The sequence below is a fragment of the Coturnix japonica genome, chromosome 7 (assembly GCF_054131305.1).
Source record: "Coturnix japonica strain WE chromosome 7, WE-NBRP24, whole genome shotgun sequence".
Classification (NCBI taxonomy): domain Eukaryota; kingdom Metazoa; phylum Chordata; class Aves; order Galliformes; family Phasianidae; genus Coturnix; species Coturnix japonica.
In genome coordinates, this window is record NC_140669.1 from 10,261,300 (window position 1) to 10,280,463 (window position 19,164).

At 42.6% G+C, this 19,164-nt stretch overlaps 2 protein-coding genes across 8 annotated transcripts in view; one reads left to right on the forward strand and one right to left on the reverse strand.

Moving 5' to 3' along the window:
- PECR (peroxisomal trans-2-enoyl-CoA reductase) overlaps positions 1-19,164 on the forward strand; it is a 30,963-nt gene that overhangs the window by 933 nt on the left and 10,866 nt on the right. Inside the window, exons 2-5 of one of the 6 annotated variants that reach the window (XR_014947884.1) lie at positions 473-573; positions 12,370-12,473; positions 13,470-16,225; positions 17,460-18,948. Coding sequence is in view for 2 of the 6 variants with exons in the window: in XM_015868696.3 (XP_015724182.2) it covers positions 18,909-18,948 (40 nt within the window). In the remaining 4 variants the exon portion in view is untranslated. The remainder of the gene's footprint in view (positions 1-472; positions 574-12,369; positions 12,474-13,469; positions 16,226-17,459; positions 18,949-19,164) is intronic. The other 5 variants (XM_015868696.3, XM_085552247.1, XM_085552249.1 and 2 more) reach the window with 5 other exon arrangements.
- On the reverse strand, positions 4,800-19,159 carry TMEM169 (transmembrane protein 169). 2 transcript variants are annotated; one of them, XM_085552246.1, is made up of 4 exons: positions 19,084-19,159; positions 18,589-18,780; positions 10,183-10,616; positions 4,800-8,606 (listed from the first exon to the last, which is right to left on the reverse strand). In XM_085552246.1, the coding sequence occupies exons 3-4, from the start codon at positions 10,484-10,486 to the stop codon at positions 7,987-7,989; spliced, it is 924 nt and encodes a 307-aa protein (XP_085408372.1). In that variant the 5' UTR covers positions 10,487-10,616; positions 18,589-18,780; positions 19,084-19,159; the 3' UTR covers positions 4,800-7,986. The 2 variants fall into 2 exon arrangements, with proteins under 2 accessions (XP_085408372.1, XP_015724180.1); XM_015868694.3 differs by lacking the exon at positions 18,589-18,780.

Below are 19,164 nucleotides of genomic sequence, written 5' to 3' on the forward strand. Positions count from 1 at the left end.
AAGCATTGCATTCATTCTCCTAATCAAAACTAGTATTTCACTGCGAGGATCAGCTGTAACCTGCTGCAGGTCTACAAGGTTTGTTCTCTGTCTGGCTATGACTCACAAATACTTAGAACATTGCAAAATTATGTCTCCAGTGCAATTAAAAATTAATATATATATATTAGTTTATATATATACGTGTATATCTTTCTGAGGACTTAACAGTTTTATCTGTTGGTCAACCTGCTCAGTCCATTTTCACACAATCACAGAATAACCCAGGTTTGAAGGGACCTCAAGGATCATGCAGTTCCAACCCCCCTGCCTAGCAGGGCCACCAAACATACACATTTTCATTTCAGTTCATGCTATGAAAGGTAATGGATCTGATAGGAAACACTGGAAAATTATTGGGCTAGGAGAGTTAGAAAGCTAATCTCGTTTTTATGAGACAGAAGAAATAATGCATTTTATCCCCATTTTTCAGATCAGCCACTGGAGGGCGACATGATTCCAGTCATGCAGTCTATTGGGTAGCACTCACCCAGCTGGCACCGCCGAAGTCAGCAATGAAATTTCTACCTAAAGGTATGGTAAAAAATCAGACAGTCGCAAAACAGAAGAAATCAAATTGTTTTGTTTGTATTTATTTTTTATGTCGTGCTTCTTTTGGAAGCTTGATTTAAAAACTTCTTCACGTGTCTAAATCTATTAAGCTGTGTTTCTGTTGAGGATGATGTTTTCATGAGTTCTAAATCCCTGGATTAGCCAAAGCATTTCTAAAAGAGACTGTGTGAGGCCCACTCAGCCTGGTATCACAAGAGGTGGAATATTTCCCACTGCTAAATAACTGAAAACCTGACACATGTTCCTACTGTTGAAATAACTCTAGCAGACTTTTCTGGATTAGTTGTTAAATCCATTGCAACATATGATTTCTTCATTGCATTTAAGAAGACTATCAGCAGAGTATAGTTATTAGAAATAGTTTGGCTAGGTTGAACTTCAAAGCACCTGGATTCCTCAAGAGAAACCGACAGTGAGTGTCAATAAAATGAAATGGCAACTCAGAAAATAGGGGAAAACACGTTGCTGTACAGAATGCAGCAAAACAATATTTAGCCCAGGAATCCGGTATTAGCTGCTACCGGGTTATCTCAGAGGCAAAATTTCATCTTGCTCTTGATTTCCCACTCTTTCACACCTCTTTTGTGCTTTAAGTTTGTGTTTGTTGCCAGTAGCCATCCAGCTGTGTTTTCTGCATCACTGGAAGGTGCTTTCATTCAGGGAGATTGTACTGGACAAAATAGCTGAGATAACTCTCTGTGTGAAGGATTTGCTTTGTGGATGCTGAAGTATAAGCCTTTAGTGTCCTCCCTGTTTCACCTCTACTCCTCCCTCAGAAACACACATGTATGCACATATACACACTCTAGCTAATTAGCAGCCCAGATTAATCCTCATAATACAGGGGTTTGTTCCTTATCCACTCATCTGGCCCACATGAGTGAACAAGAGCAGTGATCAGCTGATGAACAAGCTGGGAAGAGAGGATCCCATTTTAAACTGCAGCTGGAGGTAGAATGAAATCAGACTGAAAGAAGTTTGAAGTTTATTTAAAAATAGACAAAGCGGATGTTAATTTTCTAATAATTTTCTCCTGAAATAAATGGCAAATTTAGCCATCAGAAGAGGCCTGAGTTTTAACAGCCTCAGAGCAATCCTGCTTTATCGCTAAGATAAGTACAGTCACAACCACCAGGTGAAGCTCTTTCCTTAAAAACTGTTTTAATGTTCAAGTTCACTGCTTCAGTGGTGTGTAATTGCACTGTAGTGGAGTCAACATGACTATTTGCTTTCAGTTTCTAACAGTAGATCAACTGAAACATACTTGGTGAGAGCTGAAATGTCATTTAGCGGTGGCACTACACGTACCCTGGGAGGATACTGCTTACTATATGAAATATTTCTTAAGGACAGCTCATGGATGAAGAAATGAAGGTTAACGTTTCTTGTGTTTATTACACGTGAACAACTCTTGCATGGATAAAATGTTAAGGAAAATGTCCATTATAATGGAAGGATTGCAAAGTTAAGAGCAGCTCCCTACAAATACATCTAAATACATTCTAGAGAAAGACGTTAGAAGTTGACAGTTCCATAGACAAGTCTTGTATTTTAGAAAGATGCATTGAATAGATGCCATATTCTTCCTAGCACAACTACTCCAGGAGCTGTTGGATTCATGCCCAGCATTGACACTGTAAAAATCATTCCTTTAACTCACAGTATTTGGGTTTGTTGGAATGTCATCTGCAGGTGATTCAGATAACCAGACTGGAATAAATTAAGCTATGCTTGTGTTCTGTCAAAGTGAACTAACTGGGGAAGAGAAGCTCCAAGGTGACCTGATAGCAGCTTTTCAGTAGCTAAAGGGGAGCTAAGGGAAAGAAGAGGGCAGACTCTTTAGCACGGTCTGCTGTGAGAGAACAGGGGGAAATGGCTTCAAGCTTTAGGAGGGTAGATTTAGGTTGGATATAAGGAAAAAGTCTATTCAGTACAGATGGTGAGACACTGGAACAGATTGCCCAAAGATGTGGTTGACGTCCCATCCCTGGAGACTTTCAAGGTGAGGCTGGATCAGGCCTTGTGCAACCTGATCTAGCTGTGCATGTCCCTGGTCATTGCAGCAGAGTTGGACTAGGTGACCTTTAAATGTCCCTTCCAACTCTAAGAACTCAATGATTTTGTGAATATGCTGTTATTTTGTGGTAAGAATAACTGACTCACCTTATCGCTCTAGTAGCTTTAAGGTTTTGGCATGTATTTGGAGACAGCAAATACGACCTTGAAATACATCAAGTTCAGTGTACTTTACTGACAGAGAAACTTGTAATAAACCAAGCCCTGAGGGAACATGTTAGGATTTTCCTATCACCACGGAGAACGTTATGAAATTCAATACTTGTCCTTTCTTTGCCTTGTGAAGTTAAATTTCTAGCTGAAGGAAATGGTTGGAAGAAAGATCCCTAAGACAGAGATATAAGACACATATAGGCAGAAACATTTTATCTTGGAGGGCTTCAGGTCAAATTCACCCCAGCACACCTGTGTCAGTGGATGCAAACCACAACAGATTTTAGCTGCTGTCTGGGTGGAAAGGTTTTATGTTGTAACACACTAAAAGGAAGGACATTTTTCAGCACTGGGAAAAATACTCTGTTGGTCTGACTTAGATGCTCTCTGTATTTTAATACATTCTGACAGACTTCAGCTACTGTTTAATGACAAGAAATTAAGGAGACTGAAAGTTAATGGAATTGAGTGACCGAAGGGGATCTGAGAGAGACCTTCAAGTCTTTCTCTGGGCAGCCTGTTCAAGTGCACTCACACTTCACCCATTTATGTGAAAAGATGCTTTGGGGCCTTTTTGAACTGCGTGGCAAATTCATGTTCTCAAACACAAAACAGAAGTCCTCCATCATTAAAGAGTTTACAATTGGAAGAGAGAGCATGCTTTATTGCAAAAGACTAGCAAGCCTTCATCTATACGATATCCCTTGTAACTCACCAGATTAATTGAAGGGTTGCTTCCATGGAGCAGCCCCCGTTTACAGTTTCTGAGTGAGGAATTGCAGGACCCCAGCCTTGGGATTCAAAGCCCAGGCCTGAGAGCTTTAAAGGGTGAATTCAAGAGACATAGTGTGGTTAAAAGCACAGTTCACAATGTGACTTTGAGCCACCTCAAAGAAATGGGGTGAGAAAGCAGCAGGCAGAATTGGTACCTTCTCCCCCCAGAGGAAATAATTCAGTCACACAGATGCATTTTGATTGGTGCAAAGGAAAGATCTAGAGTAGAAGTCTATCCTGCTAGTGACCGCTATACTATAAAATTGTTACTATTTACCTCAAAGGTGAGAAATGCAAAGGTTAATGACTTAATTCTCTGGGCTCACTACCTCTATCTCACTCCACCACACCAGGAAGACAAGTCTCCTTCACCAGCCTCTTAATTTGAGATGGGAATTCTCCATTGTTCATCTGTTATGCACAGAGCCCTGTTCCTGGCAATGTTTGCAGTAGGCACCACACCAGGAGCACCTTGCTGGTATTTCCAGCTGTTGAGTTGGTTGTGGCACAGCCATTTTGGTGGGCCCTACATCAGTTTTAAAGCAAGCAGGTCACCCTTTAGCTTGAGGAGCAGTTACACTGAGGCTGTGCTAATTCTAAGCTAGTGGTTTCATTTGGGTTTTCCAGAGATGCACGCCTGCTTTTTAAAAGAAAAACCATGTCAACTACGTTTTGCTCTGCACTAGCAGGTGGGTAGGACTGTAGTAACTGTGGAAGAACGCTGTGGGTGTCAAATAATATTTAGACATCTCAAATAAAGAACTTTATCAGTGGATTCTCCTTCTGACTTACCGTAACAGACACATCTGGAGTAATGAGGGATTGTAAGACATCTTCCCAGCTGAGCTGCAAATAGCAACTCCAAGTTACAGACACATAGATCATATTTGTACAGTTAAATGTACTTCCTATTCTGGTATGGAAGCCAAACAGATACACAGTCAGAGAAGTTAAACTATTCATTTGTGTGCTGTGAAGTAGAAACAGAATCCAGAGCCCAAAAGTAAGACAGTTTTGGGTAAGCAGAGGTTAGTAAGAGGTAAAACAGAACCATTTCAGACACACTTTAAATTGGACCTCCAAAGATAAAGACGTATAATCAATTATCAGCATAGAATGACAGTGTCCAGCTCACAGCGCTGTTTTTTTAACACAAATCAAGAAGAAGCATAAAAGCAACACCCTTCTAAGCCATATACATTTTTATTCTCCACCCAGGCCAGCAAGGGTGGGAAAAGGGAACGCAATTAAAAATTACAATCAGCAAACACACACTATCTTTACTTAAAATTTCAGACTAGAGCAGCCAGTAACACACTCAACAATCAGAATTACTGGAATTCCCTGCAGTTTGGCAGTGGCACATAAGCAGAAATTATTTCTGAGTTTCTGAAAGCAAAGGTCGAACAAGACAAAAACTTGTGCTTTCTTCTATTACAAGTGATTATGATTATATATTTTGCAGCAGGCAAACAGCTCTGGGGATAACAAGCAAGAGAGAAAGCTATTCAAGAGTTGCTTTGAGAAAAGTTTGAATAAAACTTTTAAAAATAGCACCAGAACTAACCCCAAGCTTAAACCTGCTCCCATTAAAATCAGTGGCAGAACACCCCGATTTCAGCAGGAGCAGAAGAAACTTGGTTAAATGTAATAAAAGTAGAAAACACGTGATTAATCACTCAAGAATATCTTCAAAAAGATGGCCCCCAAATGGTTTCACTGTACTCAGAAGCACAGCTGCCACAGCACAGGGAGAGCAATACAACTTCTCTGGTGCTCCTTTGTGTTTACATAGCAGTAAGAGGCACAGATTTGGTTTTGTCTCCACTCTCACAGGCTGTTTCCAAGCCTGAAAGCAAATCCTGCAGCTCAGCAGACATTTCACATAATTGTATTCTGTAACTAGCTAGTATTTATCATTGGAGCCCTCTGTAAGCCGAAGGCCCTTTGTGCTACTGACCCCAGCCTTTCATCCGGCCTTGCACAGCTGCTGTTTAGCAGTGACAGCTGAATTGGGTTTTCTCCCTCTGCAGTGCTGCATGCTTACCAGGCATCCTTTTCTTCCCCCACTTATTTGCCACGTGTTGGGGCCAATGAACACAATCCATTTCTTCCACACCAGCAGTGTCCCTCCAGTCAGAGCAGGAACACTTGCCAATGGGCCTTTCTCCCCATTAATACTTACTAAGCATCACTTCTTACCCCTCTCCAGCTATGTGGGAGCCTGCTATTTCCATGGGGAGGAGTAGTAAGCAGAGTGGCTGTGCTGGGTCACTAGAGACTGCTAGCACTGATGTTGCTTATTCTCAGTTTCTCTATTATTTCAGAGGCATATCAAGCTCCCTAACTGAAACAGTCTTGTGAAAGGTACTTCACTACTTGAGACTCAGCCAGTTAAAACCAAGAGCTGTACATCAGAAAGCAGCAAATAGCCTGGCTATACTTCAGCACAGGAATATCTCTGCTTTGTCAGAAAAGCATAGGGTCAAGCCCACTCTTGATATTTGACTTGTACACTGCTCACATTAGTAAATCTCAAACCAGCACTAAAAACATTGCTTTGGCAGGACCTCCCAGACCAAGGATGCAACAGCAACTTCACCTATTCCTTAACATCAGGCCTAGAGCATCGATGGACTTGTTTATCTATCACATTCCCTAACATTGTAGACAGGACAGTCAGTCAGCATAGCTGTGGGATCATCCTTTGAGTGCAACACAAAGCATTAACTCCTGTGACACCCCATTTCTAAATGCTTCTCTTAGACACCTAACAACTAAGAGCAGCTCCCCTTCTGGAAGGGACACTGCAGTAGTAAAACTGATACAGACATGAGTGACTGTACAGTCTGCATGGACTGCACACTAATAAGTTACCTACCTATACACATGCAAATTGTGGGCCCTTCTGGGCTGGGCTTGAGCCAGACTTGCTAGCAGCACCAGCTGAACTGGAGCGCTCAGGAAGTTTGTGATGTTTCACACACTTAACTCAAACCCCATTATAGTCCATCAATCCTCTCCTTCACTTTCCTTGTGCACTCTTTAGGCCAAAACTTCAACAGACAACTGCAGTCTGAACAAAGCACTTCTTTGCTTCTGATTTTTTTTTTTTTAATTATTATTATTTTTAAACAGACTATTAAAATTTCTCCAGCCTATGGTGACCACCTCGGCCTGGCAGCCCACTAAACAAAGTCCCTAAAAGAAGAAAAATCTGTTATGAAAGTGAGACACAAGGGGAGGAAAATATACAATCTATTGCTCTTCCACGTAATTAACAAGGAAGCAGGGTGTGGTGAGGCAGATTTCTGGAGCAGAGGCACTAATGCAATTTGCAGGGACATTCAGCATGCTCAGGGTTGCTCTCTTTCTGAACTGGATGGTTCAGCACCTCCTCCAGAAGGGCCACTTGAAAACAAGAATGACTTTTTCACTGAGACTTTCCCCATCTCAAGCAACTTTCAGCTTTACCTCCATAAAAAACAGGTGTCACCAATCAACACATACACTGCAGTGACATCCAAACCAATCACATTCCTCAGAGCAGCTGTTTTTTCCTGTTTTCCCTGCATACCCAGCTGTTCTCTTGCATAAGGCTCCTGTAGCCCATTCCCCTTTAGGAGAGCACCAACAAAGTTGAGTGTGTCCTAAGGACATACACACCTGTACCTACAGTCACCTGAGGGTGCTTGGTGAATGCTTGTCCATTCCCTACACAACACATTACTGAGTGAGCCCTCCACTGCACATGGTTATAGGCCAGCAAAGATCTCAGTGTGCCTTTGTCAAGAGACCATGCTGTGTCCTCCCAATGAAAGACTGGGCACAACTGTTGCAGTGCTGTTTTTTCATACTGATGCTGTCTAAGAAGCCAGCTTACCTGCAAGGTTTGTTTATTTTTTGGAAGGACTGAACAAGGCCTTTTTTGAGGAAAACTGCACATATTTTGCAATTTAGCCTTTGCCTACAAATGAGTTCCTATCTCCTGAAGTTCATCCCCGGGGTAGAAACTTCTCTGGGTCAGGAGGTCCCTGTTCTTTTCCCTCAAAACGATGTCTAATTTTACCAAAGTGAACTTCTCAGCTCATATCTGCCACCCCAAAACAGCCCAAGCCCCACAGACCTGAATTTTCTCACTATTCCCCAGAGCTATTGTTAGCTAAGATAGATGACAAATCACTGGAGAACCATGCACCTCCCCACCCAGACCACACAAAGCTAGCACACTTGCATTCTGCGACACTTAAAGAGCACTCCCAGCCCAGCGTTTTATTTGTTTTTAAATATATATATATAAAATCAGTGTCATTTTCTAGATGAAAACCACTTGTGTATGATAAAAATAGTCAGCCCAGTGACTCAGTCAGCTCAGACTGCTGAAGTATCAACCCCCTGTGCAGAGCTCTTGCCAGAGAGACTACCTGAGATATTGTCAGAATCTAGCAGCTCAACAATGCTGTATGGAGAGCAATCTTCCAAACCCAGCTTGCTGCAGAGCCAGCCACAGAAGCCCTTCTCCATATCCCTGACAGCATGCCACCAGTCCCCAAAGGACCACGATACCTGGGTCACAGCTGAGTATAGGCCTAGGGAAAAAGACACGACCATGATTATAATTGGGTAAAATATGATCAAAAAGGGGCAAAAGGTGATTTTGTGCCAGAAGGTCCTCTCTTCATTGTACACTAAGAAGATGTTGTACCACGTAATGGTTCCATAGTAGAATGAAACCACAAAGGATACTACAAAAATGACGGGGAGGCAGATGATGGTCCAGAGGACAATGTGGGGTCCTCTGTCCAACCCAACATCACATTTTTTCTTCTCAGGTACATTTTCTTTGGGAGGTTCCTTTGACTTTGCCAGTTCCTGCAGCTCTTTGTCTGTCAGTGTGACATGGATGTCCACCATCTGACCCTTCTTCTTTCCTCTGGTGATTGTTCCAGTCAAGGTGACGTATCGGCTGTCTGAAGGCATGTTCCAGACACCTACAATCACAGATAAAGTCATCCACATTAGATTTCTTTTTGTGTAGTTTATTTTGTGCATCTCCCCGAACAGAATTAGACAGCACAGATGGAGTAATAGTTAAATAAAAAGATGGAACACAAGAAGCAATGCATTTTAATGAAGATTATCACAGAAAAAGAATACCCAGTAAGGAAATAGACAGGAATTCTGGATGACAGAAATCACAAGGGAGAAGACTCCAGCATATGCACTGGGGACAACATACAAAAGAAAAGTACTGTGGGAGCATATGGGGAAGAGACAAAGTAAATGAATAAAAAATAGTAAGCCTATTTTCTCTGCTAGACTCCGACTTGTTCCTCAACAACATGAACACCTGAGGTGAATTAACTAAATAGAAACAAGACCTGGGAATAAGTACATGCACACACGGAGTTACACTTGAATAGCTATTATTCCATAATAGTCTCATATTCACAAAGTCTCATACAATTACATCTGCATTTTAAGGGATCAAGAAAGGCACCAAATAGGAAAGCATTGGGATGTGTGTTCAAATAACAAACACCTTAGCTTCCAAGTGATGTTGGTTTTAGACAGTCCCTGCAGTGGCACTGGGTATAAACTCTTGTGTAGTTCTAAAAATATGCTTCCTCCTGGACTTAATTCTGACTTGCCTGGAAGGAAGTAATCATGTTCTTAAAGGGAAGCTGAGCAGTAGCACACAAAAACAAAAAGACAGCAGAGAAACACAAAGGTTGGGGTTAGGATCATGGGGAATGTGGTATGGCTGAAGGGCCACGAGACTGCATCCACATTTAAACCCTTCTCAGTCCACAGTGCTGACTCATAAGAGGATTAGCTGTGGGACCTGCTGCCCACAATTCTTTCCCACAAGGGTAACTGTGACAGACATCAGAAGTGAAAGTGGCTGAGACATCCTACGATGACCTTGCAAAATAATCAGTCTTAAAGAGGAAGCTGTGCTGAGACTACACAAACAGAAGGCAGAAGCAAATCTGAGATAATGAATAAAACTTCTTATTGCAGGTAGAGCCACTAAATCTAACTGTTCCCATCCTTTCCTTAATGGCAGTTGTTTTAGGCACAGAGGGGTATTTGACCACTACAGATGTCCCTCCAAGCATGTAGACACATTATACCCAAATATAAGTAAGGGATGTGCCTTCATTCTGTTGGGGTGCATGATTAAAAAGATTCCCTCCCACACCTGGTGCTGCTTCTTAATACCACATTGGTCTTAAGGAGTTTTATTTGAGTCAGGATTTGTCTGGCAACAGCTGGCCATTGATTCCTGCCCAGGTCTACACTGCAAGGTACCCACAGACTGAGGAAGAGGACCCTCTCTTTCTGTGGCTCCCACCATCAGCCTCTGTACCAACCCCAGTAAATCTTGTGAATGCAATAAAGGGGCTTCATAAAGCATTAATTCCTCCAAATGAAGGTATTTCTGACCTTCATCCTTTCTGATCTTCAAATGGCAGCAAAAGCTCCAACCTCTTTTTGTAAACCTAACTGCACTGCCAGTGACACCGTGATTTAAGGAATGTGAATGTTCCCAGGGATACATACCATCAGTCACAGACTGACCCAGGAACTTGGAGCCTTCTTCAGAGCTCCTTTCCCCTCCTTCTTCATCTCCTTGCTCCTCTTCCACTTTATTCTCATTCTCTGACCTATACACTATTACTGACTCAGGACGGGACTCTTTCTTCTTCTTTTTCCTCCGATCCACAGTGGCTTCTCCATCGAAGGTGACAGCGGTTGTCACAGCCCTCCTCAGAGATCCATGGCGAGGGCTGTGGCTTCCAGGTTTGCTCTCTTTTGGCACTGTGTCCTCCAGCCCACTACTGCTCTCAAGCACCTCACTTGGCATCTTGCAGCACTTGATCCAGCCTAACAGCTCCTGCACTTAGAAGTCATTCATTCGATAACAGTCCCACAGATGCTTTGTTTTGGTAAGATGTCCTGCTGCCGATATCCAAATTATGCTCTCCATTCCCAGCCTAAAAAGAGAGAGAAGGCAGAAAAAGGGTCTATTTCCTACCGAGTGGAAAAAATTGACAGAACTTTTGTATAGAGTGTTACTTCCAATGGGTTTAAATGTCACCTGCTAATCTAATCTTCATTACTGTCTTGGATGCATGTTATGTAATATCACCTAACCTTGATTCTTAGATTCCATTTTAAATATTAGGAATTAAAAAAAACGTATTGGGAGGGGAAAAGAGTTTATAACATTGATAAGATTAAACAAGCACAGCTTATTGTATTTTTTTAGTATGCCTCTCCAGTGCTGGAAGCAAACAGAAGACAAAGGTTTTGGCCCACACGCATGAGAATGAAATATTGAAGCCACAGATAAAAATTGAGTTAACTGATTTACAGGACCGGCCCAGCTTAGAGACAACAGCAGCAGACACGTCCTACTTTACAATAGCTGTATTGGTGCCAGCTTGTCTTCTGATTTACTGCCCGTTGTGAGGATATTGCAAAAAGTAATCAAATGATGTCAAAATGAATGATATTTCAAAATTTACTAATTTAGCATCATGCAGAGCTGTCAGACTTTAAAATATAGCATACAGGGTAGATTTAAAGTAAATTACTACTCAGATGACTTCATTGGGGGAAATTCAGAGTGACAGCAAAGTCTTCTGACTGTTCAGGGGAAAAAAAAACAATGTTTCATAAATATTTATAACAATTATAAATTATTTCTCACTCAAGCAAAACTACCAGTAATACCAAGTGACATTTATCTATGGGAATGCCACATAAGTAGAACTCGCATGATTAAACATGCATCAGTGCAGTCAAGTTCTGCTCCATGAACCTATGAGATGCAGGATTAACACTTCTCAGGATTCTTAACATTTAAAAAAGCAGCTGTGCCAAATATTCATTAAGTATTTAGGTACAAACCTGACTACAAGGAATAACGTTTCAACAATGAAGAACTGCGTTGAACAATTACATATGTAAAAGAATGTGTTGGCCAAATGCTCCTAGAACTCCAGCAGTTTGGTTCTGTGGCCAATGCCTTGGAGAACCTACTCTGTGTCCAGCCACCCTTTGCTGAAGAGCCTGTTTATGTCTTGCACCCCTCCCCTCCCCCTCCCTTCCACACACACAGATACACAAACTTTTAATTGTATCACATTAATGCTTAAGACTATGACCAATTGACAGTATATAGCCCTTTGTGGCTTTAAGAAACTCAATGATTCGGATTGTTTTTTGCATTGCAGGAAATAAATCTCCCATAGTGATCAGACAACACATAAAATGAAACCCAAAAGTCATTCTGAATATCCTAGAAGTCAGACTGCTTCTAAATCATTGGGCACAGGAACATCTTGGCCAGCTCTGCAATATGACTGGCAACAGACTGTTTAGATTGCCATCTGAAATCACACCTGCCATGCAAAAAGCGTATGCCTGAACATCCACAACCCCAATCCCAACAGAGAATGGAGCAAAACCCATAAGGGAATTTTGCCCCTTTTGAATGCCTGTGAGAAATAACATCTCACCAAAAGAAATAACCTGCCCCAAAGCCACATAGAAGCTGAGAAGCAGCAGTTCTTTACGACAGTCTTATACCTCATCTGCCTGAGGAATGTAGCCTTTACATCTGTTTTGAAGCAGTGTGCAGACAGCCAGATTTTCATATACCACTGTATGAAAGAGCAATGGCATATGCAAGGAAATCCACAATGAAATTTAACACTTGGCTTCCAATTTCTCTCCTTTTAGCTCCAGAGCACGTCAGCCATTGACTTCAAAGACAGCAAGCTCTGACTCTTAAATAATTAACATCAGCAAGACTTCATGTTTTCCACATGTCCATTGGAATTCATGTAAGTTCCCATTTAATGTTTTTTTAAAAATACCTTTATGGGAGAAATTGAATTATTTTATTCTATGCAATAAATTAACTCTTTGTAGTAAATTTGTGCAAGACGTACAAATAGGTTCTAACATTTTCCTCTGAGGATCAGCAGTGTTTTTGTCTGTATGAAATTGCAGAGTTACCTGATAGAGCCTAACAAGTCCGAGACCACAGTGATATTCCCCTCCAGAAACTGGAGAAAGCAGACACAGAGTCACCATGAAATTGAAAGCATCACTACCTGAGTGGCCTTCTAAGATTCTGGACACATGAAAGTTAATTTGGGATTAGATTCCCGAACTTCCTGACTGTAGTTTCCATGCTCAGCTCCTACTACCTTGAATAGGAGATAACTTGGCAGTAATATTTTTAAATGCCCAAAGTTAAAGGCAAAGTTCTGTTGTCAGGTTTTTTTTAAAGAAAATGTTTACCCAGCCGTGATCTTCATTAAGCCACAGCAGACAGTAAACTAACATCAGTTCTCAGCATCATGCCAACACCTAAAGGACAATGTAAACTTTGACCATGCAAAGAGGAGAAACGTGATAGCACTTTTCAATTTGGCACAGGTACCATTGCTTCTGGAAATCTGTGTCCAGTTCTTATCCTCATCAGTCAGAAAGAATGCTAATTACTGAGCAGATGTGTATGTTCCCTACATCACAACCAGAACAAAACCAAATAGGATGCAACAAGATAAAAAGATAACAGATAAAAATACACAGCAGACATTAGGTAGACGTTTTAACAAATACATCCCCGAGAGCTTTGGAGAACTGAACTATCACCAGAAACTTCCAAATCTAGACTGGCTACCTTGGCAGCAGTTTGTTCACTTGACCAGAAGAGGTATTATTGTAGGGAAGCTCTTTGACTTGTATTAGGGAATTATCAGATTAAAAGAACACAAGGATCCTTCCTGATCTTAAGCTTGTTTTCACAGTAGATGTATTTCTTCTCTCAGCTGTTTCTGACAACACAGCAACAAGGATACCCTCTGCTGCCTAGTCCTGACCTCCTGAAGATAGCACCTCAAAACACCACTACCAACCCCACATCTCTCAGAGCTGCTGCTAAATCAAACAAGTCCATATTTGAGTCCCATTTTCGCTGAGAATATTTTCTTCACAGTTATGAACAAGAAATGTGTTCCTGTAGCGTGTCACAGTAGATATTAAATACAGTCTTCCACTGTTCTTTATGTCCCCTAAGAATGAGGCAAGCCCTCAGCACTACAGAACCATCCATACCACCAAGCCTGATCTCCAGCCCTCAAAGCCTTGCTGTGGGGTTGAAGCATGACAACTGCTGTGCAGCTGATACAAGTGATGATCATTGCTGAGGGCACAGAGAGAGACAGGAACCAAGTAACTGTGTAAGAGAAGGAAGAGAAATGATGAAATTTTAAAGACAGTTTATTAGCCAAACAATTTGTTATTAATCTCTGTGTGAAAATAGATGGAAAACCCTGGGGAAGCGGCTCTGCAAAAACACTCTGTGGAAAAATTTTTAGAAGCACAGTCTTCTGTTACTATGCAAGAAAGCTACTGCTACATATAATTCCCATGATAGTAGTAGTCTTTGACATACAAAACAGGGGCCTAAAAGCTTGGTCTTGCACCACTGAGGTCAAAGAAAGCTTTTCCACTGGCTTTTAGGGACTGATGCTGCTGCTAAGAGAAATTATCTGTAGATCATACCCCTGAGTATGCATCAAGGCAGGAGCAGAAGTCAAGCTGGACTGCCAAAACCACTAAGCATGACAGTAGAGAGGACGATGCAGTAGAATGACCTCTACTACCAAAAACATTATGGGTATTTGCTAATGGAGCTCCTTACCAACCCATCAGGATGTGGAAGCGCTAAAAGCTTAAGCTAAAAGCGAAAGGAAGAGCAAGCAAGTGAAACAGTTTGCACACTCAGGCATCCTGATTTATCACAGGCAAATGGCTCTGTCTGTCAACAGGCAGGATTACTGAGCAGCTTCTGGACCAATGCACTTAGTGACAAGAACCTGGCCAGCAGAGATGCACCCACGCAGAAGCTGCAGTTCAGCAAGATCAGTGTTGCCCAGATTTGGATGGAGGGCTCGCCAACTGTGCTGCCATGCTTTATGGCTCAGGACCATCACTCTCCTTGCCATCCTCCACTGTTTATGTGAAACACCCACACAGTTGCTGATGGCATTCTACAGATACAGCCAAAATTAAAATAACAGTGAAGAGGAGCTTTCCACTGAATTGTGTTAGGATGACAAGACAGCAAAGCAGCAAGGACTCAGGCCACAGCAAATGAGTACCCACTCAGATACAACAACAGCAAGTGCGGATATAAAAGCAAAAAATGGCGTACATTCAGAAGGCTTGTAAGGTCTTCAGGTAGGCACAGACCTGCAGCAAGACACTCTACGCTGCCAGCCTTAAGTCTGGAAATGGAGGATGGTCTGAAATCCACAAAGCAGTCTAAGTGGTTTAGGTATACATTTTGAATAAATCTAACAGATGTGCCTGAATCTCTAGATAAAGAACAAATGTGCTCGCTCTCTCTTCCCCTGTGCTATCCCTCACTTCAGCATTTGCCCGTACTGGGTCATCCTGCACCTGGAAACAGCACACGCCTGTTGTAATTCCTGGCTTACCTACCTGGACCTCATTGGACTACATGGTACTGTAGGATGAGTGGAAACAAGTCAGTCACACCAGCGTCCTGCTTCCATAGCAATGTCCCACGCTGGGGTTGTCATAGCATCTGTTTTTGTGATATATCCCCAATTGGAAGGCTTTATATTAAGCAGGATTCGAAGATGCACCAAGAGCTTCCTCCACACACCAAGCTGGTGCTGTGCCTCCTCTAGGCATCCAAGCAGATGCCAAGAAAAGAGTAACAGAGACTCAGTAACCAGAGTAAGGATGATCTGAAAAATACTTTCCCAAAACTACATCTTTGAGTTCTTGTTTGGTCAAGACATTTAAGGGCTTCAGATCAGAGTTTTATCTGAGTAACACTCAGCTTTATCCCAGAAGATGCCAAAGAGGCAGACTGAGGGAGAGAACTGGAAGGTCCCCTGGGAACGATTCAGGATTGTTTAATGCATTGCACAGTAAATATAATCTAAGATACTCAGACAGTATCTCCAGCAGCAGGAATTAGTTGGCTCAGGGGACTCTCAATTGGATACAAGAGCAGATACAGATCCATGATGCCAGCATATTAAAAATGCAGCACTTTCAATTGCAGACAAATGAATGCTTCAATATCACATGGTGTCAGTGGGGTGTGTGATTATTTAGAACATGTAGCTACAAACCAATTTCAAGCTATTTGATACTGGCACTCTACATCTTGTATGATTACAAACTCTACTTTCAGTATGGTCTCTTTTTTTTTAATCACTGGGTGAAATTCCTAGGGATACTGAAGAAAGAGGATGTGCTCTGAAAATCCTGATTATCTCCTAATTAGACTGTCATCCCCTGAGATATCCTGGAGAGCAAAGTCCCTTCCCAGTGGGGAAGCTCATGAAAAGATGGATTGGCCAGAGAACCTGACCATCAAATGGGACTGCCCAGGAAGCCAGAAGTCGTGATGGGCTCTTATGTGCCAGCAGGAGACGATGAAAAAGAACAACAACCACAGCAGAGAATGCACAGACAGGAGGTGAGAATGGCAGGGACTTCCAAAGAGGCACTTTGTGTGATTCCCATAGAAGAGTCCAGAGAGGTAAGAGAACAGAAACTCACACTGTTTTTCATTCAGTTTGGGCTCAGTCCCGATATTTCTTGTAATAAGCATAGCGGGGTAGAAACGATTGTTGTTATACTCTATAAACCTGGAGTATCCATAGGAGCGGGGTCTGGAAAAGCAGCAGCAGCCAGAACTGGAGCCTGATATTTCTTCTGCAGGCTAACTACCAGAAACTCTGTCATGAACCATTTTTGACTGTAAGGTTTTATCTCGAGCACTAGGATATTTTTCATTAAATCTCCTCTGCTTTTACCACTCTGTGGTACTACTGGTCCGGATTTGGATCCCACTGAGGTTTCTGTCCTGTTCAGAGCCCATATCAGGTTGGTATTTAACAACTCTGAGACCTTCCTCCTTGCCAACAGAGATTATTAGATGTTGGAGGGCACAGAGTGACTGCACAAAACCACCCGAAGGACTGCAGGCTATAAGGAATATTAAAGCAGTAAATGCTCTGCCTGGATTTTTAAAGCATGGCAGAGCGCTGGACTGGCAGATGTCATCAGCTGAATAGCTGAGCCATAGGCTGGCAAAGCACAAAATCGGCTTTAGACAAAAGCAGCCTTTTCTGAAAATGCAGAGTTTCCTATTCATCTCAACAAACTGAACTGGTTCATTCAAAGCTGAGACAATATGGGAGCAGAAAAAAAATAGGAGAGCTAGTTTTTCCCCTCGATCTATAAATATGAGAATAGATGCTAAAGAATGATGTGCTAATTGCACAACTCCAAAGAGCTGACAAACAGAAACAAAACAACTACTGATGAATTCTTGTCCCTAAGAGAGTCATTTTCAGTGCTTAATGTTGAGGTGATGGATGCACCAAGGAAAAATGAAAAGAAAGGTTTTAACATTAAGAAAAAACAACAAAGCAAATGAATGCTTTGAGGCTTTAAATGCAGATTTATTTTCTCCCAGATGCAACCTGACATATTTCAGGTTAGAAGAAAAAAAACAACTACAGAAATCTGTCTAATCAGACGCTATTTCCTAATACACAAAAATCAAGAATCCACACACTAAATGTATAGAATAATATAGAGGAGTCGCTTTCTGCTTCCTGACTTCACTGCTACGGCTGCATGGTGACATACCATCATATTTTAATGCAGCCAGCAGAAGGAAATGAACATTTCTTTGTGAATAAGAAAGCACAAGTGTAAGAGAAGATTCAAATTGATTTCCATTAATAAGATTTTCTTCTTTTCAGCTTAAATCATTCTGAATTTAAAACACAGGAGTACAACCAACACACGCAAAGATACAACCTGAATTGTTGTTTCAAAGGCAACCCACACAACGCTGCTAGAAACCACTGACTTGCACAAAACCTCTGTGAACATTGGTTGTCTCAGCTCAGCTGTTTGTGGATCGATCTTCTACCAGAAGGGGCTAAGCGCTAAGGAATGGCTGCCTCCTTTTCTTGCCCCCTTACTCTTAGGTCTTTATTTCTTTCCCCTTTATGCTCCTGCCCATCGCTCACAGAACCTTACCTAATGTGTTAAGCCTCTTCTTTATGGCATTTCTATGGCTATTGAGAAATTCATTCAAAACCTCATGGGAAACAAGTTACTTATCTCAGCGTGGAAGAAAAACCCTCTGACTGGGCCCTCCACAAAATCTAACAAGCAAATACTACAAACCGTACCCAGCCAGATTTTCCCTGCCAGCATGAGGCTTGAAGATCCATTTCACTATCACTAGTGAGTGCTTCTCCCTGGGATTAATTAAAGATCTCTCTGCTACAGCCTGCCTTAAATATGTAGGGCATCCAGATACAATTAATGGGGATCTGTGGAGCCTCCAGACTGAGGAAGTTGATTGAAAGAGGGGGAAAAAAACAATCTTGCAGTGTGACTCACTGTGTCATGCCTCCTGCATGTAACGCCTTTAGGACATCAAAGTACTCTGAACATTTTAGCCCAAACCGAAGGCAGCTTTGGTGCCTCACAGGGCTAAGTCACTATGCAGAGATCTGCTTCTGGCTTCTCACCCTTTGCTGGGTGAGCATGGACAGGCCGCAACTTCTTCATGCCTCTCCTACACATGTCAAAGGAGGGAATTCACCTTCCTTTGAAATCAAACTACAGGATAAAGGGGTTATCTTGCAATTTTCTTTGATTATAAATGTTCTCTGGGAAAAATAAACGACACCACTTAACAAGTGAGTAAAGCAGAAGAGACACGGCAAATCTCCCGCTTCATCAATACACATTTCTATCCTCTCTCCCCACCTCTCCTAAGGGGAAAGTGACAGGATGCGATCGAAAGATACACTTTGGAACATCTATTGAAAAGGACACAGGAGATGCGTGGAAGGACATACATCACACACGTACCCCTGGGTACATCAGCGCTGGTTAAAGTCACCTGCAAAGCACCAAGATGCTCGGTCACCTCATCGCGGGGCAGACTCAGACTGCTGCCCTCTGTGCCAGCTGAGCACACCGAGCGTTTTTCAATAAGAAAACCCGGCTGTGGCATCAGAGCACAAGATGGCTTTGTTGGGGACACTGCGGGCTTCAGGAGACCTAAAACAACATGGAAGAACACGCAGTGCTAGGAAAAGTACACTTTCTTCGCAAATAAACAGAAACGCAGCACAATGGGATAGAGCACAACACAATAAAACGCTTTCTCTAAAGCCAGCGCGCTACGGATGGAGCCAGGTGGAGGCTTTGTCGCAGGGATGCAGCAAGGTGCGGGTGACCACGAGTCACCGCGATGCTCGGCTCACTGATCGCCACGCGGTCCTACCGCCAGACGTGACCGCGGGGCCACCCCGGGGCCGAGAGGTGCCGCATCCCGCCCCGCAGACACCCGCAGCCGCTTACCTGCCCGCTCCGCCCGCGGGGCCCCGGAGCCGCAGCACGGCCCGCTCCCTCCCGAGCCGCCGGGGCCCCGCGCAGCGCCGC

What these genes read in the sequence shown, in the direction of transcription:
- TMEM169 (XM_015868694.3), bottom strand. Translation starts at nt 10,486, where the DNA reads ATGCCAAGTGAGGTGCTTGAGAGCAGTAGTGGGCTGGAGGACACAGTG. An exon ending in GGGTCAGTCTGTGACTGATG is followed by an intron (nt 8,607 to 10,182) that starts GTATGTATCCCT and finishes CTGTGATTGTAG; the next exon opens with GTGTCTGGAACATGCCTTCA.